Genomic DNA, 24,494 nt, shown 5'->3' on the forward strand with positions numbered 1-24,494 from the left:
AAGTGAGGGATAATTTTTTGAGGGAAAAACCTTGAGTTTTTATTTGGGCATATCCAACATACATTTCTTTTTAAGGAATACAAGTTGAGTCAAACAACTCTTTATTCTAAGTGTAATTAGAATATTAATCAAAGAATTTGCATTTGTTTCCTTATGGTCTTAGATCACCTTTCTTTCCCTATTTTTCTGTGTGGAACACTTGACGTCTCCTTTCCCCATTTGGTGTAGTTACAAGCTACTCCGGCTTCAGGTCTAAGATTATTTCCTAATCCCACAGACTAGATCAGAACCCTCTGCCAGCCTCCCAAGTCAGGTCCCCTTGTGTGATTGTTTGTCAGTTCCCAGTAAGAAAAGGCAGGATCTCACTACTGTATCTCCAGAACTAAGGTACGTTCCTGTCACCCTCTATACTCAATAGCTATGTATTGAATGAATGAATGAAGATGAAAACCTGATGATAGCTTTTTGTGCGTTTCTTTTCACCTTCCATTGAGGAAAGGTGATAGAAGCATAAAGATCATAGCACTGAATTTGATGTGGTGATTATACATCAAAGTATTACGCGAACTTTGAGAGAAGAAATATGAAATACATAACCAAATGCATACTTATTTTCAGCTAGGTCTTATTTTTCATTTTTGTTTAATTTGCTTTTTCTGAGGTCCACATTGACTATGCTCTCTTTCTATATTATCCATTGGCTCTGCTTTCTTAATTTTCAGAGGACATAGGTATCAGTAGTTCTTTTCTGTACCCTCACTAAATTCTAATACTGAACCCCTCTGTTGAATGCTTCTGGAAATGCTGAATGCTCTTGTTGAACAGCTTTCTTTGCAGCTGTGCTGACCATGTAAAACTCCTATAAATTAGATTTTGCCGTTTAGTAATACAGCATTTGATGTTAAGTTAGGGTATGAATGACCTTGGACCAGATATGTCTGTAACCAATAGTCTGAATCTAATTACTTCAGCTAGTGTGCCTTGTGTACTTCAGCTGTCTCACTTGCTAGATTTCCTACTATGACTATTTCTGAGTGAGAGGTTTTTCTGATATTGTGAATAACTATACCTTTTCTAGATACTTGGACATTAGTAATGAATAGTATGTTAGACCAAGCATGAGGTGACCGATTCTTAATACCATTCGTCATTGTAGGAAAATCACTGAATTTCTGATTTTAGCATGTCTTGTTGGCAAAATGGTAGTGATAATATTCTAGATATTTAACCTTCACCAACCCCCACGCTAGTTGCTATGGGGATAAAGAGATGAATAAAACATGGACCTTGCCCTTGTGTACAAAGAGACAGTAAAGAGTGCAGCCTTTAAAGTCAGATAGACCTGGATCTGTATCCTGGCTTCCCCACTTACTAGCTGAGTGAACTTTAACCAGTTGTTTTTAACCTCTCTGTGCTCCAGTTTCTTTATCTATAAAGTGGGACATGACAGTACCTACCTTATTGGGGTATTATGAGTATTAAATGAACAGATAAAGCACATAGAACCATTTATTACACATAGCAAGAGCTCAGTACATGTTAGCTAGTAGCAATTATTAATGTTAACTAGATACTTTGGAATCCCATGGAGGCGATATGTTGTAAAGGTCTTCTATGCTATGCTAAAGAATTTGGACTATAATCAGTGGTAGTTTTAAGTAGGTAAATAAGATTAGATTTGCTGCTTTTAAGTTAGTAATTCTGGCAGTGGTTTGGAAGAAGCACTGTGATGGAAAGAGATTCTTTGCCTTCTAAATCAGAGATTCTGTGTTTTTGTTTCTGTCTCTACACTGTTCACGTGCACAGAAAACTTCCATCATCCATCCATCCACTCAGCCTTCCATGCAACAAGTATTGGTTGTTTTCTGTGTGCCAGGCACTGGGGATACAGCAGAGAACAAGACAATCATGGTCTTTGTTCTCATGGAGCTTAGAGTCTACTGGGGGACGTTAGAGAACAAATAAATTAATGAGATAATTACACACTGAGATCTGTTCAATATGCGGATCTGCCTCTGTCCCTCCCTGTGTAAAAAGCTTCAGTGGCTTTATGTCACTTGAGAATCAAGTCTAAGACCCTTTTACGTGACACATGAGACTCTGGGATCTAACCTCTGGCTGCCTCTCTAAACTCATCTCTCTTCCCTCCCTGCTTCCGTTTTATTGTCAGTTAATACTGAACTGCTTATGATTTCCTGTAATCTCTTATTTGCCTCTGTTTCCCTGCAAATGCTGCCTTTTTACCTGAAGTTTTCTGCTTATTTGCTTTATTCGCTGGTTTTCAGCCTTTAAAAGCAGCTAATGCATCACTTCCTCCGAAGAACATTGCTGATACTCCACCCCTCCCCCTAAGCTGAGTTAGATCCCTCCCCTTAGTACTCGCATGATGCTCTGTCCTCATCTCTTAACCACCTACCAACTTGCTACCAGTCCATTGTCTTATTAGTCTTAACAAGAGTCTAAGGCAGTGTGATTGGAGATGGAGAGAAGAGGCTAGTTTCAAGAAATCTTTATAAGGTGGAGTCAAAATTGAGTAGCAGGTTAGATGTGGGAAGAGAGGTTCTGAACTAGGGAAATTCTGTAACTAACTGGTCATGTCATGACCTAAGACAGGGATTCGAAGGAGGGAAGCAGGTGAGGAGGCATGATGAAGTCAGTTTGGGGAATGCTAGGTTTAAAAGGGATTGGAGTCTATCCAGAAAAAAATAGATAATAGGCAGTGAAAAATACAGATACAGAGTTTGAGATTGGTCAGAGCAGAGAACTATAGATGTGGAGTTAATCTGTTAATGGTGTTTGAAACTATTGCAGTGGATTTTTAACCCCCCAAAAATTAGTGATAAGCATTTTAGAATGGTTTTATCAAAGAAGTGTCATTTGAATTAATGTGTGCGAGAAAGCATAGAAGGGCATAATGAGTAGGGAGAATTATTTTGTTTCTTGCAATGATTGGGAATCTTATAATTTCCTTAGTTATTATATTTTCCTTTTAATTTTTTCATGTGTGATTTCTGCATTCCTCATCATACAATTAGTTGGGATATTAATTCTGAAGATCATAGACACTGGATACCTGTTTTAATGTTAATTTTTCTCTTCTGGGCCAAATTCCAGATAAAGAGTTTTCATCTGGCGGAGTGTTTTCTTCCTTATCGTCACTTTGCTATTTATGCCCTCATGTCACTGAACCAAGAACTGAATAACTGTTGTGATTTGTTGGTTTAGAAAGCTCAGCTCTAGAAATGTTCTGTCTGGCTTCAGTGATTCTTATGATCAGCTTGGTCATTGTGTCCCTGTAACTAGAAACTCCTATCATGTTTCTCCTCAATTTACTATTTATGAGTCTCAGCAAGGCCCTCAACTAAATCCAAAATGCTGTTAATCTTTAATGGCTGCCTCAGGTTCACGTGGGAGGAGTGGGCAGGAGGGGATTTTAGTGTCTCTGGCAGCACTGTTTCATTTTGCTGTTTTCCATTACTTGAATGTCATCTAATTTTGTATATTAATCTTTATAATACAACGTTTAAGTCTAGGTCCCAAATCAATATCCCTTTCTTTGTTGTTCTCCCAATTAGGCCTAATATATGACAGTAAGTCAAGCATTGGAGGGGAAAACAAATCCTATCACTTACTTAAACTTATCTTGGTTTGAATAGCTTTGCTCAGACCTAGAGCTCTAGTAGAGTGAGAGTGTCGGGTGAGTTGTGTTATTATCTACCAGACTGACTGGGCGTATGTGACCATCACTTCCGTTTCTGTAGAAATTGGATTTTTTCCTGTGGCAATAGCTCTTGACTTTTCTTTACCTAGCGCCGTGTAAAGATACATCACTAGCAGTGGCATGCTCACCAGTGATTCTTCCCTGGGATTTGGGAGCTTATCAGAATCTCCAGGGGTACTGATAATTTTAAAAAGTCCCCCAGGCGTGATTCTGATTTGCTTCCTTCTCCTCCTCCTCCTCCTCTTCTTCTTCTTCCTCTGAGAATTACTGTTTGATCCAGAAGCTTCAGCATAAATAGGCCCATTTATTGGTACACTGTCCTTGCAGAGTTCAGCTCCCTAATCCTCACGCCCCCGCACTTCCCTTTGGTGTGGTCCCCAGTAGTTCTTTCTAATACCGTAATTCTGAAACCAATGTCTACCTCTCACTGCAGGTGTAGCTACCACCGAAGCAGCCCTCTTAGTCTTTGGAAGCCTACAAAGCAAGGCGGCCCCCACAAGCTTGAGGGCCAGGTTTAACTGTGTGGTTTATTTAAACGGAAGCCCTTTGCAAAGACTTAGACTACAGTCCAGAATTTATGCTAACACCACTCCCCCGCCCAATTTTATTCCAACATTTTATAATGAAACGTTTCAAATCTACATCAAAGTTGAAAGAATTTCATGGTGAACACCTGTAAATTCACCACCTAGATTCTACAATTAACATTTTAATACATTTGCTTAATCATAGATCTACCCAAAAATTCATCCCTCTACCCATATATTCATCTTTTTAGCATTTTATAGTAAATTCCAGATAGCAGTACAATTCCCCCTAAATATCTTGGCATACATTTTATTAACTAGAGTTTAATATTTGTTTATAGCCTTTTTTAATGTTAAATTTACATACAGTAAAGTGCCCAAATCTTAAGTGCTCATTAGCTGAGTTTTGACAGATGATAAATCTGAATAACCCAAATCCCTATCAAGATATAGAAGATTTTAACAACCTCTCTTTTTCTGCCCAGATTATTCCCTATTGACTTTCTATAATCTCTGAGTTAAAGGTAAGAAAAAGGCTTGTCAGTGTTTCCAGGACAAATAGGGATCAATGTTTGGTGACAGATCAACAGATTTCTCTTCTCCATTGCCTAAAGTACCTTGTGTTTTGAATTGTATATGAATGTTTTAAAACAGGAGACTGAATGAATACATTATCTTTTCAGTTTTTAAATAATTATTTTAGAAAATACTGTATCTAGGTATAAATACCTTATATTTAGTTAAGTATTTTATAAGGCAAGAGATCTAGTTTAATGAAATGTGAGGAGATATCCATAGAAACATAAGTGGTGAAGAGAAAAGAAGTAGAGATGAGATGGGAAAAAAATAATATAAATAGTAAGGTAATATAATGTGTGTATTAATATGTGGTTAATTGATTAAAATATATATTGTGTATATCTAACATCACGAGATGTAGTCTATCGTGACAACAGTGGCATGCCATTTATTCAAGAATATCAGCATGTCATAACCTGCCTTTAGGAAATGCACATTAATTTCCTCTCACAATTGTTCTTGGGTGTTCATCGCCTTATTTTTAATGCCTTTATGCCTGGTAAATATTTCGTATTTGGCTTGTTTTTAGAGTGATGTAGCATATTTTAATTTGTACCAGTATATTTAAAATATGGTATAAGTTTGAAATTATTTGCTTTTATTTTATGAGGAGCAATATATAAGTGTATTTCTGATGAATAATTCTGGTCCCAAAAGGAGAAGCTGTAAGAAAAGTAAATTGTGATATTTCCATAATAAAAAGATAAAGCAAACATGCAGGCATTTGCATACAGTTCCTGAAATATTGCATGCTGGCTTTGTCAGTGCTGGTAAGTCCATTTCAAGGATGTTGCCCTTAGTCCATTAGTTTGGATAATGAGCCCTATAAAGTACATTTATAACTTGTGGCACTGCAAGGAGATGGATTCTAATTTTCATCCTTTTATCTAGACACATTGAAAGAAGGTCAATGGAGGGTTCTATATGATTCATTGTCCCAACACATATCAGATGACAGAGACCTGATAATGTCCATGCATAAGTGTTTTCCTTATTTGGAAACAGCACTTGAAAGAAATCTTTCTATGATCATCCTTTGAAGTAAAGTGGAAACATATTAAAAGAAGCTCTATCCTTTTTGTTGTTGTTGTTTAAAACATTATCACACGTGTGACCAGATAGCTATTCTTGAACAAAAGAGAAAGCAACACTGAACAGAAAAATAAAAAGCCTTTGGTGGCTTTTACAGGCTGTGAATGATACAACAAGATATTTAATCAACTTTTCTCTCCCCCTTTTCTTAGATCTGTTAAGAAAAAGAAAGAGCCTGTTTTCTAAACAAAGGAAGAGCTTCTATGTTCCTTAACATTTTAGAAAAGCTTATACTATAATACTTATCCTAACTTTACTGTTATTACTGACATTCAAAATAAATATGTAAGTTCTATTCCAAGCTTATTTTATAGTTTAAAAGACTTCAGAATAGCAAGAAGAATATATATTCTGTAATTTGGTGTCAATTTTGTGTGTGCATGTGTGTGAGGAAGATTGGCTCTGAGCTAACATCTATTGCCAATTTTCCTCTTTTTGCTTGAGGAAGATTGTCGCTGAGCTAACATCTGTGCCAATCTTCCTTTATTTTATGTGGGATGCTGCCACAGAGTGGCTTGATGAGCGGTGCTAGGTCCACACCCAGGATCCAAACCTGCGAACCCCGGGCTGCTGAAGCGAAGCACGCAAACTCAACCACTACACCACTAGGCCGGCCCCTGTGTCAACTTTTTTAATTTTGTCTCCCAAGAAATTGGTTTTAGATTCAAAATTGGTAGCTGATTATGTTCATTTTCTTTATTATCTAATCATTAATGAGAACTTTCTGCTATGCTTATCTTCTTCATAGATGTAAAGCAATCATAGATCAGTTTGGTCAGAGAATAATCTCTAAGCATTTCCTTGTGGAGGACAGTTACTTTTCTGAGAACACATGCTCGCATGTGCAATACAGGTAAGGCACCCCTCTACACACTGTCTAAGGGAAGGTGAAACTTAAGAAAATTGATCTGCGTGATTACATTGACACTTCTGTTAAGACTTTGTTCTTCAAGTAAGATGTAACTGTATACCAAACCGAGGATATATTCAATATGTTACCACTGTTCTCTTATAGGGTCTGGTTTTGGGGGAGCCTAGCCTAATTTCGACTCCTTTGCATCAGCTGGGGTTTGTCTGCAGGTCACACATCCTTCTTTCATGAGCCAAGGAAAGATTAAAGCAGAACTTGACTTGATTTGGGGAGGTGACACTTTTATCGTGACTTAAATCTTTGAAACATGCCTTCTGGTGGTTATATAGCTGTAAATGAAACTTATTCATGGAATCTGAATCACTGATTAACTTTTCGTGCATTACAGGCAGATCTCCAGAGCAGTCCTGATTACAGATAGATCTGTACTAAAAACAGATTCAGACCAACAGGTAATTTTAGTCCTGTACTTAAACACGTTGCTAACTTAATCTACATGGTTAGAAGTATAAGATAATATCAGTGAAATAAAATGTATTAAGCCATATGTGCTAATACATTTGTTACATTTAAAATATATATATATATATAATAGCAATTATGTAATAATCTTGATTTCTTTAATATTTCCTTCCAGCAGAACAAATAATTGTGTTTTATGTAGCAGATTTATTGTAGGAAAATTGGACTAAATCCTAGTTGTCAACAACTATTTCTATGAAATTGAAAATATATTGTTATGGGAGGAAGAAGAGAGTCCCAAGAGAATACCTTTAAAAATCTTGGCGGAAAAGGCTTTATGCTAACCAACCCCACAGCAGTGGGGGTAAACCACCATTATACCCGGTGTGAATGAATATCAGCGCACATTTCCAGTTCTGATATTTGCTCATCACCATTGTTCATTTCAGCATCCTCTTCTTCCTCCTCACTCCCAATTCTATAGGAATGTGTTTATGCCTGTGGACTTTCCTGAGTCTGAACACTTAAATTCCAGAAGTATGCCCCCTTCTTCTGACCATGTTTTACAGTGACTGATAAAATCAGCTTACTCAGTAAGTGTGCCTGTTAGACCTATTCTATATACTACCGCTAAAAATAGGTTCCTAAAATTCCTTAAGTTGGGAGCTTTCTATTATATGAAACAAATATGTTCATTATGCATGTGAGCATAAATACTTTCATTTAATCATTCAGCAAACATTGAGTGCCTTTTATATGCCAGGTAGTGTGCTAGGTTCTGAGGAAACAGTGCTAACCATGATAGCATCTCTGCCCTCATAGCTCGCAGACTGAAGGATACAGATACAGACAGATAAATAGCAACTACAGTTCAGTGTGACAAGTGTGAGCAAGGAATGATACAGCAGTTATTGTAGCACTCATCACACTGTGCTGTAATTGCCAGCCCACTTGAGCTTTGTGAGTGGGTCAAAGTGTGACAGGGAGGCAGAAAAGTGAAGAGAGCAAATAGAGACAATTCTGAAGAAGCTAAGCTGTGAAGAGTAAGAGAGAGGAAGTGGTTCTTCAAGAGGGATGTGGAAGTGAAGAGGGCTTTTCTTTAAAAGATTGGTGTATACTTCAGCTGATGGGGATGGGAGCTAGTAGAGAGGGAGAGGGTGAAGATACCCAGGAGAAAAGAGGGTAATTGATGCAGTGAGGTCCAGGTAAAGGCCAGGGAGGATGGGATTCAGAGAACAGGTAAGAGCATTGCCCTTAGATGGGATGTGAGACACTTTGAAATGAGAAGGTGGATGCAGGACCATTTGGTGGTTTGGGAGTTCCCGTCTGATGGGTTCCATTTAGTCTTTAAATTACAGGGTGAGGTCATCACCTGAGAATGAGGGTGTGAGAGTGGAGAATGGGTCAAAGCTCAAGGAAAGGTGTAAACTAATCACTGTGGGGAGTTGGAGAATGACCTATCTTGTGGTCAGATGACTGGGCAGTGTCGATGGCCCAGTTGAGTCTGGAAGTCATGGGTTTACAGTGGCGTTAATCTGCCCCTATTCTTCCAGCTCTTTCCTTCTCTTACCCCTACCCAGCCTGCTCACTGACCTGTTAAGAGACCTACAATTCCTTGTCCCCTCTGTTTCCTCCCAGATTGCGAGCTCCCTTGAGCCCTCTTCCTTTTCCATGTCTTAGACCCCTTGGTGGATCTTCTGAACTGCCCCCCACCAACACTTTCAATTTTCATGTAGCCGTGTTCTTCCACTGTACCCACAGAAGAAAATCCCATCCTTGAATGAGCCTGTAATCTACATCTGCATCACTGAGGGCTGCTTGAGAAAACCACTCAACCACACAGACTGGCACTGCCTCAAACTCAAGGGTGCCAACCTCATTCAGCTGGATCCTCAGCACTCACCACCAATTAGCTCTTCCACTGGCCTCAGAAAGCTCCCTCTCCTTTTTCCTCCAGTGTCCAGTCCAAGTCTTCACTGTTTTGCCCACCTTTCTCTCCTTTATGCTTCTTTTATTCCCCCTGCTTCACTGAAAAAAGTGAGGCCACCTGCTAAGCACAATGGCCCTTGACCTCGTGCCTCACCACACACAACTTATGTACACCAGCATAGAGACTAATGAGAGGGGTCCCCTTGTTTTCCAAGGCAAACCCCTTTCACGGATGCCCTTCACACACACACACACACACACACAGAACTACCCCGTATCCTGTTCTCTCTCCTGCATCTTCGGCCTCTCCTCACTACTGACAACTTCCCCTCCACCTATATACATGTACTAGCATTTTCTCTTCCAAAAATAAAAAAAAACACACAAAAAATGCTCCCTTGACTCTGCCCCCTTCTCTAGCTAGTATCCGATCTCTCCCTTGCTCTTATCAACATTTTCAAGACAGTATCTCTGCTTACTGTCTCTAGCTTCTTACCTCTCAACTCGTTTCTAAACCAACCTGGCTTCTACCTTCACATTTCTACCATAATTTCTCTTGCTAAGTTCATTACTAACTTCATAATAGTCAGGGCCACAGGACATTTTTTGATTTTTGTCTGCTAGGTCTTTTCTGCTATATGTGACAATGTTGATTATTCCTTTTCTCTTGAAATTCTCTACTTCTTTGGCTTCCATGACACTGTGCTCTCCTGGTTCTCCTCCTAACTCTCTGGCTATTCCCTCTCTTCTTCCTTTGTGGGCTCCATGCTCCTCTTAAATATCGGGGCTCCTCAGGGTTCTCACTTCAGCCTACAATACCTCTTAATCTGTGCACATTTGCCACTTGACTCCATTTACTCTTATGGTTCCAACTCTGCATAAATGTTGGTGACAGTTACTTCTATATCTCCCAGGAGTGTTGACCTACATGTCAAACTTCCTGCTGGACATCTATCCCAAGGGCTCTTCAAACTGAACATACTCAGAGCTGAAGTCACCGTCTTCCCTCTCAAAACTACCCATCCTGTGTTCCTTACCTCCCTGGATAGTGCTGGCATCCTTTCAAAACCAGCTTCTTCCTCCCATCTCTGACATCTCATGAGCCTCCGGGTCCTGTCAGTGGACTTCCTAGAAGTTGCTCCAATCTGCTTTTCCTCTCAGTCCTTATTCTCACTGTTCCAGTTTCAGAACTCATCATCTCTACCATCTTACTGGTCGCCCTGCCTCTCACGTTGTCTCCTCTTCCACACAGCCATCAGAGGGATCAATCTAAAATGTACATGTGGTTTGCCTTTCTTTTGTTTGCTATGTGGGATTTTTCCCTCTTTTTAAATTTTTAAAGCATAAATAAAATGATGAAACTTAAAGAGAGAAAGAATAGGCGTAGGTCTAGGCGAATTTTATGGAAGTGGTATCAGAAGGTTGCAGGAATTCTTTTTTGATGGCTTTTATAATCTCGATGAGGTTTAAGACAGTTGCCTTCTCAGAGTTCAGGAGGTGGAAGGCACTGTGGTATAAAAGGTTACTGACTGTATCTCAATTTTAAAAAGTTATAGATGATAGTTTTAAGAAACAAAAGTACTTACATGTTGGTGCAGTCCTTAAGATACCTTTCCAGTTATGTGCATGTTTGTAGACATAATCATTTGATAATTATTGCACAACATTAGATGCATGTCACTGGCTCCTCTCTCTTTAATGCTAAAGTACAACATTTTCTTTCATGGACAGCAGCAAAGGGAGTTAAGAGGAATATAGAGAACACAGTTTTTGAGATATCTTAAGGCCAAAAATGTACATATAAGTAATATGATAGTAGGATAATCATGCTTATCAAACGAATTTCTATTTTTAGGACTCATTGTAGGCATTTCTTCTGTGTGCTATCAATGTGACATTACCAGTCAAAATCTAAGCATAGTGCTCACAGGTAAAAGTGCAAATGGGGCTGTACCTTTCAGCAAGTATTTCCTCTTTGAGAGGATTTAGTTTCCTCAGATTGAAGATTAGATTGAGAACTGATACTGAAACTTTTGGTTCTATAGAGAAATATTAACCTGATGGACATTTAAAGTCTTTTAAATATAAAGCCATATGGCATATCAGTAGTGACTAGGGCAGCATACTGCATATCAATAAATATTATTATTGTTTTTGGTGAGGAAGATTGGCCCTGAGATAATAACATCTGTTGCCAGCCTTCCTCTTTTTGCTTGAGGAAGATTTGTCGCTGAGCGAACACCTGTGCCAATCTGCCTCCATTTTTTATATGTGGGACTCTGCCACAGCATAGCTTGATGAATGATGTAGGTCCGTGCCTGGGATCCAAACCCACCAACCCCAGGCCACTGAAGCAGAGTATGCAAACTCAACCACTACACCACCGGGCCAACGCCTCAATAAACATTATTTAATAATAATTTTACGTTTCACTTTTAATTCTTAGTTATTAATGGAGTCCTTAAATTAATTCGAAACCACTCATTTTGAAAAATTTTGGTATATGTTTGACTATACTTTGGTATATGTTGTCATATACTTTGCTTGTTTCAATATCTTTGGGATTTGTAAAATTTTTAATTTTTAGTACTCTGTAACTGCTTTTTAGCCATTATGAATAACAAAAATTGATTTAATATGATCTCATTTCAAATACTGAAGTGCATATAATTCAGGAGTAATAACTCATAATTGCATTCTTTGAAAATAATTGAAGGATTTAATAAATATTAAAGATTGAAATATTTCTTGTCTATGAATTATATGAATACAGTATATATAATATATAAATGAATAATACAGAAATTGGATGTTAAGACACATGTGCATGTTATATGTTTCTAATTCTGTTCCGAGGTTAAATCCTTACAAATTAAATTTTTTCAAACATTAATGAGTACTTGAAAAAAGACGCTCAGTTTGGAAGTTAACTATGTTCTCATGAATGATAGAAGAATGAAAATAAGATCTAACAACCATGTCTGATACTTTGTTTCTACTTTTTAGATTTCCATTTTGACAGTGCCAGCAGAGGAACCAGGGACTTTTGCTGTTCGGGTCATTGAGTTATGTTCTTCAACAATGACCTGCATGAAAGGCACATGTAAGCACAATGGAATCTGGTTGTCTTTTGTGTTTGTGTAGGAAGTAAAGGGCAGGCAGCTATTATTACAGTTGTCAGGGTTGTGTTTATAGAGTTTTGCCATATTTTTTTTATTCGCAGTATTTGTTTGCACAGTGTATGTGCGTACAATAAGTCGTTTCATACCTTCCCCTCGCCTATGTGCGTTTCTGTGGCTAACTCTTCACAGGCACCATTCTTAAGGTCTCCAGTGAGAAAATTTCCGTGACTTCCAATTCTTTCTTAATTGAAACACTTTAACAAAATTATTTTTCCTTACTACTGATTTTCTTCTTTACTTCTTAGAATTCTTAACCCAATTACTGAATTTCTACCTTGTATAAATTCTCAATTTCTTTCTTTTTTAAAGTTAGAGACTGCTTTTCTGTCTGTTCTTTCACCTCATACAGCCTGGTGAGGGGTGGGAGTCTAGGCTACCCATGTCGCCTTTAACAGCAGATGCGGACGTGGGGTCGCAGTTTTTTCTGTGGTGTTTGACTGGAATAGAGCAATTATTGCCAAAAAGTTGTCTGTCTTAACTAGGTTGCCCCTTTCCTGGTCCTTTGACTGGAAGGAGAGAAGCTTTTGTTGGGGGTTTTTTAGTCTGAGTCCATTGATATTTCTGGTTTGCAAATTTCTCTGGTAACCAGTCTGGGAGATATGAGGGAAAAGAAAACCCAGGGAACTCTGCCATTTTGTTCTTTTGGTCCCAAGGTCCATAGCGGGTCTGCTTTCTTCTCTCCACCTCTCAGAGTCTTATTATGTTTGTTTTATATATTATGTTCAAGATTTTTAGCCGTACTTAGCAGGAGGAATAGAGAAAATTACCTTTACTCCATCTTTCTCGAGGTGGAAGTCCCAACATGTCTAGAGTTTTAGGGCTTTTGATGTATAATGTCAAATTGCCGCCTTCCCAAAGTTGTATCAACTTATATATCCAGTGGTATTTTATTAGCAAGCGTATCTACTTCTCCAAACCCTCGAGAGCACTGGATATTATCTTATCAAAACGCCTTTGCCAATTTTAAAGGTGAAAAATGGTATTTTGTTTCAATTTGTATTTAATAACTCATGAAGTTGAACATCCTTTCATAATGCTTATTGGATATTTATACTTCTTTTGTGAATGCCTTATTCATTTCCTTTATCTATTGCTTATTCTTTTCTTATCAACTTATAAAGCAATATAAACATTAAGGGGCTCAACCCTTGATCTTACGTGTCACAAGTATGTTTCTCAGTTCGTTAAACATTTCTTTTAAAGCATAGGGTAAGTTTAGGGCCTTATTCTAGTTCTCGGGAGTAGGACAGAAAGTGAGAAAAGAAAGAATTCATGATCTCAGACACTTTAAATGTACTGGGAAAGAGAAAAACAACAACATAAATGAACTAAAACCAAAATCACAGCCACAGAGCAAGGTAGCATAAACTAAGGATACAAGCAACGAGTGCTGAATGGAGGAGAAGTCATTGTCTAAAATGATCTGGGGGGCTAGCCCAGTGGTGCAGCAGTTAAGTTTGCGCGTTCCGCTTTGGCGGCCGCGGTTCGCCGGTTCGGATCCCAGGTGGGGACGTGGCACCGCTTGGCAAGCCATGCTGTGGCGGGCGTCCCACATATAAAGTAGAGGAAGTTGGGCACAAATGTTAGCTCAGGGCTAGTCTTCCTCAGCAAAAAGAGGAGGATTGGCAGCAGATGTTAGCTCAGGGCTAATCTTCCTCAAAAAATAAAAATAAAAAAAAATGATCTAGGAATGCTTCAAGAAAAATATGGGATGTGATCTTGGCCTTAAAAATGGTATATAAGAAACTTTGCAGTTTCCTATTAATTATAATGCTAATAGAAGGTTTGCTTGTATAAGTTTTATATGTTATGAGTAAAATTTCTTAACTAATTTTGTCTTCTGAGGGATGAATATATTTGTGTGTGTTTATGTATACATATGCACACATACATATATGCACTTATAGGTACATCAGTGTATTTATAGGAAACAAATTCCAAAGAGCATATGCCAAAATAGTCACAGCAGTGGTTATCACTAAGTGATGGGAATGCAGGTAACTGTATAACCCTGTGAAGTGGGTACTGTTAGCTCCATATTATCGATTAGGAAAGTAAGGTTTAGGGAGTTTAATTCGATTGCCTAAGATCACACACTTCAGTAAGTGGCAGAGCAGAGATTCAAACATGATTTCTTCTGAATCAGGGCCCATACAGCCTACCTCTATGCTGATGCGGAAAATTAAACAAAATAATAACACTGTCCTCATACACTGTTATTTCTGTGGTCATAAATCATAAATATTGTGCCAACTCTAAAACTATGGACTCTTTCCTATCATACAATAAAGAAAATGATGTCCTAACATTCTGTAATGATAGTCATTCAACAAATATTTATTGAGCTCCGACTAAATGTTACATGCCCATGGATATCAATGAATTAGGGCTGTTGTAAAGATTTAATGTTTATAACGCATTTAACACAACAGAGTGCCTGACAAAGAGTAAACATGTAATAAATGGCAGCTACTATGAATAATTAGAAGAAGAATACCATTACCAATATACTGGGCTATGGATACTACATGTAGCAAAATATTATTATTATTATTATTTTTTTTTTTTGAGGAAGATTAGCCCTGAGCTAACATCTGCTGCCAATCCTCCTCTTTTTGCTGAGGAACACTGGCCCTGAGCTAACATCTGTGCCCATCTTCCTCTACTTTATATGTGGGACACCTACCACAGCATGGTGTGCCAAGCAGTGCCATGTCCGCATCTGGGATCTGAACCGGCGAACCCCGGGCCGCTGAAGCAGAACCTGCGCACTTAACCGCTACGCCACTGGGCTGGCCCCCAAAATATTATTCTTTTTAGAATTACCATGTTTTGTCTTACCTTTGTGTCTTTGCACTGTTCCCTTGACCTAAAGTGGCCTTGCCAACCAGTTAAATACCTTTTCATCCTTTGAATCCTAGTTCAAATATTACCACCTTTCACAAGTTTTTCCCCTGACTCATTCATTCACTTAGGCTTGTACCCCTCTGTTTAGGTAGAACCTTGAACTTCCCTCTAGGTTAACATTTATTCCATTTTAATAATAATGATAACTAAGATTTATTAAGTACTTAGTATCTGCAGGCACTGCTCTAAGTACTTTACATGGATTAACTTAATTTATCCCTCACAACAATTCTATGAGATAGGTCCCATTGTCTTCTCAATTATTCAGATGAGGAAACTGAGGCACAGAAAAGGTAAATTATTTACCCAGGGTCACTGAGCTAGTATGAGGGAGAAGCAGAATTTGAATCCAGGCAGTCTGCCTCTAGAGCCTACGTTTTTAACCATCATGCCGCACTGCTTCTCAGAGCAATTATAGCATAATTCGCTTTACATCTCTCTTCCAATAAGAGGAGCTGAACCATGGCTTACCATTTCTATCCCTAAAACTTAAGTATGTACATGATGCTTAGCACTGCTGAGTAAATGAAAGGAAAAAAACTACATGCCAAGTCTTATTTCTAAAGTGACATTTTCTGACTTTAAAGTTAAAAGACTAAAGTTGCTTGGAATCTTTTTACCCACTAGCAAATGAAAAACAAGGGATTTTAAAGCACTCTATCTTAATATGTCATGAAAGTTAAATTATTTCAACAAGTTACTTATTTTTTGACTCGTCTACCTAATGTTGTGGGAATCAATTTCCAGCTTGACTTTTTAGGATATTTAAGAAGAATACTGGAATAGTGGAAAGAATATTGGCCCAACAGTCTACCGAATTGCTTGTCCAATTGTTACTTGACATTGGACAAGTTTCTTAATTTCTTGCATCTTGGTTTCTTCATTGCAAATTGTGGGGTGGGGGGTTAGTCTAAATAATTTAGAAAAATCCCATACAAATTGAACACCCTCAATGGTCAAGATTTTGCATGTGTCTGGAAAAAGCCACGTGTCCTGTGTAAGTTTGATGGTGTATATGACATTATTTTAAGCAAAATGGCTAAGATTCTTTTTCTTCAAAGCCCTCTCCAACTCTGGCTTTCTCACTTTTTTTCATGATAAAATTATCTCACTGATTTTTGCTATAGCTTAGTCAATTTGTAAATACAAAACCAGCGGTATAAACAAGTGGACTGGCTTTGATTTTTTTTTTAGTCTCAATAGTAAGGTTTACACCAGGAAGGTTGACTGAAAGAGATAAGTTTGAATTTATTGTTTATACTTTGCCTTGTTCCAGAAAAAAAGAGTTCATGTTCATTGTTAAATCCTGTATGCTTTCTTCCTGTAATAACATGTGCTATTTAAAGTCTTAGTTAATAGTTATAATACAGTTAATGCTTGATGTACTATATTCAAGATTTAAGAAATACACTGAGACAGAAGCTGAAATTTTTATCATCCACTTGCTTTTATTACTTAATTGAAGTTTGGCTTCTTCTCCTCCTCCTCCTCCGTTTCTTATGCTTTGGGCCTGCTCACAGACTTTCAAGAATAATTTGTAACTTGGAATTTAAAAGTCTTTAATGGCGTATTTTCCTGCTGCTGCCCTAATTGAGAGCCATTGATGTCACAACTAGTCGCAAGTTGTTCTGCTCGTGGTAATTAGCTTGTCTGTCTCCCGAAACAGAACTAGTGATGATATCATAGAAGGCTTTAAACCACCTTTTCCCTTTTATTTTTTTTCTATTTCAAGTCAGAAAAAAGGACAAAGAAGAATATGCCATGTCTTTATCTATCCAAAACTCTTCCCAACTCATTTATTTTCCTCTTTTGCAGCTACCTTGTTATAGGCAAATTACTTAGTTTACAATGTTGCACGATTATTCTCTTCCCTAACTACTTTTACTTCTAAATCTCTAAGGGTTTTGTCTTTTTGCTGAACCTTTTGAATAAATCATATCCTGAACACAATAGAAGAGATTTTTAGAACTTAGATCATTGTTTCTTCACAGAAAAATTTCATTATTTCCCAGATCAAGCACCAAAAGATGAAAATGCTGAATATTCATGGTGTAAGAACCCACCTTTTGAGGGAAGAGTGTATGGAATTTGACATTACTCTCACTCAAAAAAAAAATGTATCTTCAAAAGAATTTGTCTCAATTAGGATTCTTGAGAGAAGGCTTTTTGCTATTCTCTCTGAATGTTCTTGTTTTCATATATCTAGATTAGCTATGTTGTGGATTTCTCATATTTATACTAATTATGATGTTGAGCTATTAATGATCATCCATGTGCTCATTGTCTTGTAAAAGTCAAAAAAATATAATATTGAGGAAGAATAAATTCTAAGTATTGTATAAATTTGATATTTTTATATCATTAATTAGATTTTATTGTGACTTATTTTTCTCATCAAACATTTAAGAGAAGTGGACAAATACATCTAGACTTTGGTGGCATTGTATAAATAACAGGCAGATAATCAGTATTGCCAGCTGAGTGGAACCAAATGCCTTCACTTGCCTTAAAAATTGAGGCTGTAATGATGAAATCATGAGCTAAACTCATCGTTCTTCCTGTTGGAAGAATCACTTAAACACTAATGTTGGCAACCACTGTGGCTAATGCAGTTATACCTGAGTAAATCACACGTAATCAAAATGTGTACCTGCGGGACTTTGTCACTTGTATCCATTCCTTAAAGGTAATAAAATGCAATTTATAGAAAGTCCATGATGTGAAGTTTGGTGATTTATACTTTAGTTGTTTAACAAAGAAATGCATTTTAAAGACATGTTATTCGTGAGCAAATTAGCTTGTTTGTAAGCCATACTTACTTATTACATAATTATGGCTTTTGGAGAAAAGATGGGGGAATTCTTTAGTAAAAATTTCAGTCTTTTTTTACTTTTAAATACTGGGTTTTATTAATGTCTAATCTAGTATAGTTCATTCTTCATTAGCCATAGCAATCTATATGTAAAGATTTATTTTCCTTTTAAAGATGTTATTGATTTCAAAGGTATTTTTTTCTCACTTAAACGAATGTTAGAAGATGAAGGAATTTAAATGTGTTACAAGTACTCTGCTCTTAGCTAATGAAGGTTTTATGTTATTCTTTCTGAGCCCATACTAAGTATTCACTTGTTGACTAATTCCGATACTCAGTTCATCTTTACCTCTGTTCAGTATCCACTGCTCAAAGTCACCCATTCTTAAATCAGCACCAGCTTTACTTTCTTACCTGAATGCAGGGTAGAAGTTTGTGACCTTTTACAGTGTAATTCTGGGTTGACCAGTACTATCATACTTTATGTTCAACATTCAGTTACCGTGCTGCGTTCAGTGAAGTATAATGCGTAAGTTTCATTTTGTAGTCTTTCTTAAAGAGAATCTTATATTAATGTTTTAAGCATCATATTAAAAAGAATGTGTAATTAAGTGTTTTCAACTTTTTAACAATTTTAATTTTCCTTTTTAGAAATCACATGTTTTAGACTTTTTATTCTTCCTGTGTTACGCAAATGCTGCACTATAGTCTTAAGTATGTGGTCAAGAATGTGCTTAAGACAGTAAAATACCTTGAGTTCACTTTCACTTTTTAGTCTCTTTAATTTTGTGAAATTTTCATGGATGTCACGTTGCCTTATATTTAGCTATGTTTGGCTTGATTTAGAATTTGTAAAACTGTAAGTGTGCACTGAAGTTTACCTTCACATGGTATGGGGATGGTATGTATGAAAGGTACTTGCAAGGCAACTGAATAGTTCATTTAACAAGGAAGATGCACTTGAACGACACACTGTTGTGTGGTAGTTGAGCACATAGGCTGGGTTCAAATCCCAGCTCTTTTACATACCAGCTGATTGACCTAAGACAAGTTACTTAAGCTCTCTGTGCCTCGGCTTCCGTGTCTAGAAAATAGGGATAATGATAGTACCTACCTCAGGATTGTTATCAGGATCAAATTCATGGGAACAGTGTATGGCACTCATAAGTGCTCAATACTTTACTTTAAAATTAATCACCAGAGGGGCTGGCCCCGTGGCCGAGTGGTTAAGTTCGCGCACTCCGCTGCAGGCGGCCCAGTGTTTCGTTGGTTCGAATGCTGGGCGTGGACATGGCACTGCTCATCAAACCACGCTGAGGCAGCGTCCCACATGCCACAACTAGAAGACCCACAACGAAGAATAGACAACTATGCACTGGGGGGGCTTTGGGGAGAAAAAGGAAAAAAAATAAAATCTTTAAAAAAAAAAAAAATTAATCACCAGAGTTAGAACTCTAGGGGCCCTAGAAGTGTGTACCAAGACGTGGATGGGTACCCTTGGAGACATGTCTTGGTGAGCTGAGTTAGTGATTGTTCCCTCATTTATTTCAGAATAATTTCCTGCTCCAAAAGCAGACCTCTGACCTGAGTAACAGAAGCCTCTAGCAGAGATGCCTTCTAAGGAAACCTGAAATACCTTTTGTTCCAAATAAAAATATTTTAGGTGATTTGTTAAATGAGTTTTCATTACAATGGAATTGGGGATAGATAGGAAAGATTTGAAAGCCAGTTAGAAATACTTATTAGCATGTAAACACTAGTCAATAATGTGTCAATTCCTTAGCACCCCCTAGTGTGCTGTAGTCTCCCCAAATACGTTCTTCAGATAGCTGAATGGATCCTTTAGGATTGAAATTTTTACAGTTTTTTAATAATTATCTTTCTAGCATGTTTCACATGTTTCCTTGCTATTCTATACTGAATATATGAAACATTTTAACCTTTTTTCCTCATAACTTAGAGATATTGTGAACATTATTTATTATAGTCTATGGTAATCCAGTGATGCCCTTGAGGCCGATTGAGTGTTTAGGCCTATTTGTCCCTATGCTAAATGACCCTATACTGGCATGCTTTTATCATTTCTTACGTCTACATTTTATATGTCTTCCTCTGGCTGTTTTCATGCAGCTGTCAGGATGTTCTTTCTGGCAGCACATTCCACTGACCTCCCTTCCCCCTTATTTGCTGCTTGTAATCCACAGAGGGCCAAAAAGCAAGATAGCCAAGCTTGTTGAATTACGTGTATAACCAAGTTCTGAGCCAGTGGTTGTGTTCGTCTGTGGGCATTGTAACATTTACCTCAGGTGCCAAAAAGCCTTTTTTTGAGGGGGGAAGGGGCAGCATATTCCCTGATTCTGGATTGTGTGTGAAAGTCCTCTGATTAAGTGAGATGTTACTGTAATTGCAATGTAAACAGAGGTCAATATCAGTTAAGTTGGTATTTTGATACAGTGATAGCAAATCATTGTTATCCATTCATGTAGGGCTTTTGTGAGCAAGCCAGGGTTAGCTTAGTTATTTTATCCTTTTTAAAGTAATGTTACTTTTTTTTTTTAAACTGTAAGTCAATTTAAGTTCCCCTCCCCTCAGCTAACTTGGTTCAAGTTATTAAGTATTTGAAATGTATTTATTGTTTTCTAAAGCTGAACAAGTCGTATTTTTCACCCACGTAGTCCATCTTTCAGAACATACCTTCCATCTTTATTTTCTCCTCACCTTTCTTATATCCTAAATGAATCTAATGTGGGTTTTATTTCCTTTTAAAATCCTTTGTAAAGGAGTAAAACATCATCTCTGCAGCACTTCCATTTGGCATTCAAGTTCACACTCTTTACAGTACTTATTCATATTCTAGGCAGTTTGAAATTTTTTTGTACAAAATAATTAGGCAGTAACAGCTGTTTTATTCTGGGATGTGATGTTACAGGATATTATTTATCTGTGATATGATTCTACATTTGTGACTATATATACTAATGAATAATCAAGAATTTTATGTAGGTACTAGTTTATATAATTTTTCTGCTTTTATGACCCTGGAAAGAAAATGTTATATACTATCTTTTATAAAAATGAATTTAGATAATCATTTAAAACAATTATTGGGGTCTGGCCTGGTGGTGTAGCAGTTAAGTTCACGCGCTCCACGTCAGTGGCCCAGGGTTCACCGGTTTGGATCCCAGGGAGCAGACCTATGCACCGCTTAGCAAGCCTTGCTGTGGCAGGCATCCCACATATAAAATATAGGAAGATGGGCACAGATGTTAGCCCAGGGCCAGTCTTCCTCAGCAAAAAGAGGAGGATTGGCCACAGATGTTAGCTCAGGTCTAGTCTTCCTCAAAAAAAAAACAAAAAATCATTGACGCCTTTTTACTTGTCTCTTTTGTCTTTTGAAAATGTAACTACATACATTATTTTTTATTGGCATTGTCACAAAGCATGTATTTGATTTTATAAGTAAACTTATTTTTCCTTGTGATCTTAAGTTGGCATTCAAGAGTTTTTTTCATTAAATTCTATTGAGAAAGTACAGGCTGACTCTGGAATTAGTCTGGAGTTTTTCATGGTTGGATTCAGAAACCAAATTGTGTGCCATATGTCATCAAACTCAGTTCCTTACTTGGGTACCATAAAGAAAATGTGTTTCTGACCTTTTCTATCTTATTGACACAGTCATATATTCTTACCTGGACTATATTACATAAATTACATTTGGCCTTTTTGCCTATATGGAAGACAAGTTATGAGCCACACTGATTCCTATATACATGAATTATATATTCCTAGTTAGGTTGCACAACGAAATGGACTTGTTGACTAGCTCATACATAAAGTTTCTTTAAATGCGTTTGGAACAGTTTTGCCTACTTGTATAGAGTGAATGGCTGCTATGTGTGGTAATCTTAGAAGCACGAGGAGTAGATTTCTTTCTTTTTTCAGCAGCATTCACTTAGGTTTTACATTCATGTTTGTAATGCCATCAGTTGTTGGCTTAAAATCTGTCATCATTGAAAGAATCATGGCTGATGAGTAGGGAGTTAGAGCCATATAACTTTAGAACTAGAAGAAGTCTTGTAGATGAACTAATTCCGCCCCTTCCATTTAATCATGAGGACACTGAGGCCAGAGAGAGAAACCAACTCAGCCAGCTAGATACAGACAGAGAGCAGAAGTAACACCAGACCTGGATACACCATCCTCTACTGTGTCACCCTGCTACGGTACATTGGACTTAGCACTTTTGTATGTTCTCATTATTGTTGTGCAAATTTGGTGTAGAAATTTCACTTCTTGTGTGTTTCAAAAAAAAAAAAACTGCAAGTTGTAAGAGGGCAGTAGCTTATTACATGAGAGACCAGTGTTCCAAACTCAGTTTTAGAGAACTGAAAGTGTGTTGTTATTTCTAGTTTTGTATTGAGTGATGTCTGGCTTCTGAATTTCAGATGCCCTTGGTTCGGTGGTGCTGGTTGTGACTGGCACTCCATTCACCAGTTTTTCAAGTATTACCCTTCCATTCTGTGAATTAAAGCTTATTTCATGCTAAGGTTTCTTTAAAGCCAATACCAATATAAGTATATTGCCAACAGAGGAATTGTGATAGAGAACACATTTTGTCATCTTTTAGCCCATTAAGCCTTTAAGCAGTTTCTAAATGAAGTAAAAAGAGCACAGTTTATAAAAGGTAGACTCAGTTTAAAAATTTCTTTTGGGGTAGGTTATAATCTCACGTGATGCTAGTGGGTTATGTTTCTGATTCTCTCGCATCTTCCATGGTATTAGTAATAGTTGTTAATTGGTAGTAATGAATGTAATGCTTTTAGGAAAGCACTTGCCCCATCTGATCTAATTTATCATCATTTTTAGCATTTATTGAGCAAATTAATCCTGTGGGAAAGAATTAAAGTCACAGAATGCAAACAAGCATTTTACACAGAGAGTTAAATTTTAGTAGAAATGTGACAACGTGTTTGGTTTTGTGATTGCCCTAATGCCTTAAGGTCTTCAAACTTTTTGCTTCTGGACCCCTTGAGCACTTACTTATAAGTTGACATATACAATTTTTTATCGTAAGATTAAAATAATTGAGAAGAATAGGACATTATAAATATTGATATGTAATAGTAAAACTCTAACATCACTCTTTTAAATCTATTCAGTGGAATTTAAGTACAGAGGTGTTTGATATCCACTATCAACCATTTAAAAAATAAACGAAATAGAATTTTTTGCTAATTTGATGATAAGCTACTAAGTGTTTTAAAAAATATCTTCTGGATTGAGTAATTAATACAGTTGTTATTTGTGCACAATTAAACTATCATAAATATATTACAGTTTTGATAAAGGTTTATTAAATACAAAATAATTTTATTGAAATACATTGCTTAATAAAGCGGAAGGAGGCAGGGTTGAGAATCTGGACGATGACTCCCTTGTAGTTATTGTACCTTCTGAAAAGTCCTCCCGTATCTTGGTACACACCCCAGTTTGCGGACTGTGCCTTAAGCGACTGGCCGCGCCTTCCACAGGAGCTTGTTACAGTTACTGCACAACATGGTTTAGTGACTGAGAGCAGGCACTCGAGAGGCAGACCATTTGGCCTTGACTTCCAGCTCTGAGTCCCAGCTCTGCCTGATACTAATTGCATAACTAGGGGAAATCTGCTTAACTGCAGTGTTCCTCTGTTTTCTCACCTGTAAAATGACGTTAACAGTTGTGTTGCCCAGGCGAAATGAAATACTTCTAACATGCTTAGAATAGTGTCTGACGTATGCAGGTTAGCTGTACAGTCAATTCTAGATAATCTTAAATTCTTTTGAGAATGTTATAGGTGTATCTTAAAGTGTCTGTGAGCGTTTCTCAGGCAGATTTAAATAATTTGAGGATTATCTATTGATACTTTGCTTACCTCTATCCTGGTTGATCAAATAATTTCCTAAATTTCATATAAAAAACTAGTAAAAATTTCGCCATGCATGTGTATGCGTACATATATTTGTGTGCTTGCCTATATCTATTTAAGCCTGTGAAGACTTAATGTCTGCCCATGATAGGGAAGTAAGTTATCTTTAGTCACAAATGCTTATTGAACACCCACTGTAAATGAAAGTTACATTTGGCAGACAAAGAAGCGAAAAACGTACTCTAAACCTTGCCCCTGCAAGAAACTTACAAGAGATATGAAGATTAATAGACCAATTTTGAAAATAACTTGAATTTATTCAAAAATAACAATCTCTCTGATTTGAAGAGAAGCAATGAATTCAGATTCACCAAGACAAGGAAGTGATATAGGTAACAGGAAAAGCAGAAAGTGTAGGAAGGAAAAGCAGTTGTTCATACCTTAAATTTGTAAATCAGTTAATAATGTAGCATCTAAGCAGAATCAAGGTATAGACATTGGAATTCA

At 37.2% G+C, this 24,494-nt stretch overlaps 1 protein-coding gene across 1 annotated transcript in view; it reads left to right on the forward strand.

Moving 5' to 3' along the window:
- Nucleotides 1-24,494, forward strand: part of CHM (CHM Rab escort protein) — a 162,420-nt gene that overhangs the window by 120,645 nt on the left and 17,281 nt on the right. Inside the window, 3 exon segments of the mRNA XM_046673579.1 lie at nucleotides 6,668-6,772; nucleotides 7,179-7,242; nucleotides 12,188-12,284. Of these exon segments, the coding sequence (XP_046529535.1) occupies nucleotides 6,668-6,772; nucleotides 7,179-7,242; nucleotides 12,188-12,284 (266 nt within the window).

This window comes from Equus quagga, chromosome 10 (assembly GCF_021613505.1).
Source record: "Equus quagga isolate Etosha38 chromosome 10, UCLA_HA_Equagga_1.0, whole genome shotgun sequence".
Lineage (NCBI taxonomy): Eukaryota > Metazoa > Chordata > Mammalia > Perissodactyla > Equidae > Equus > Equus quagga.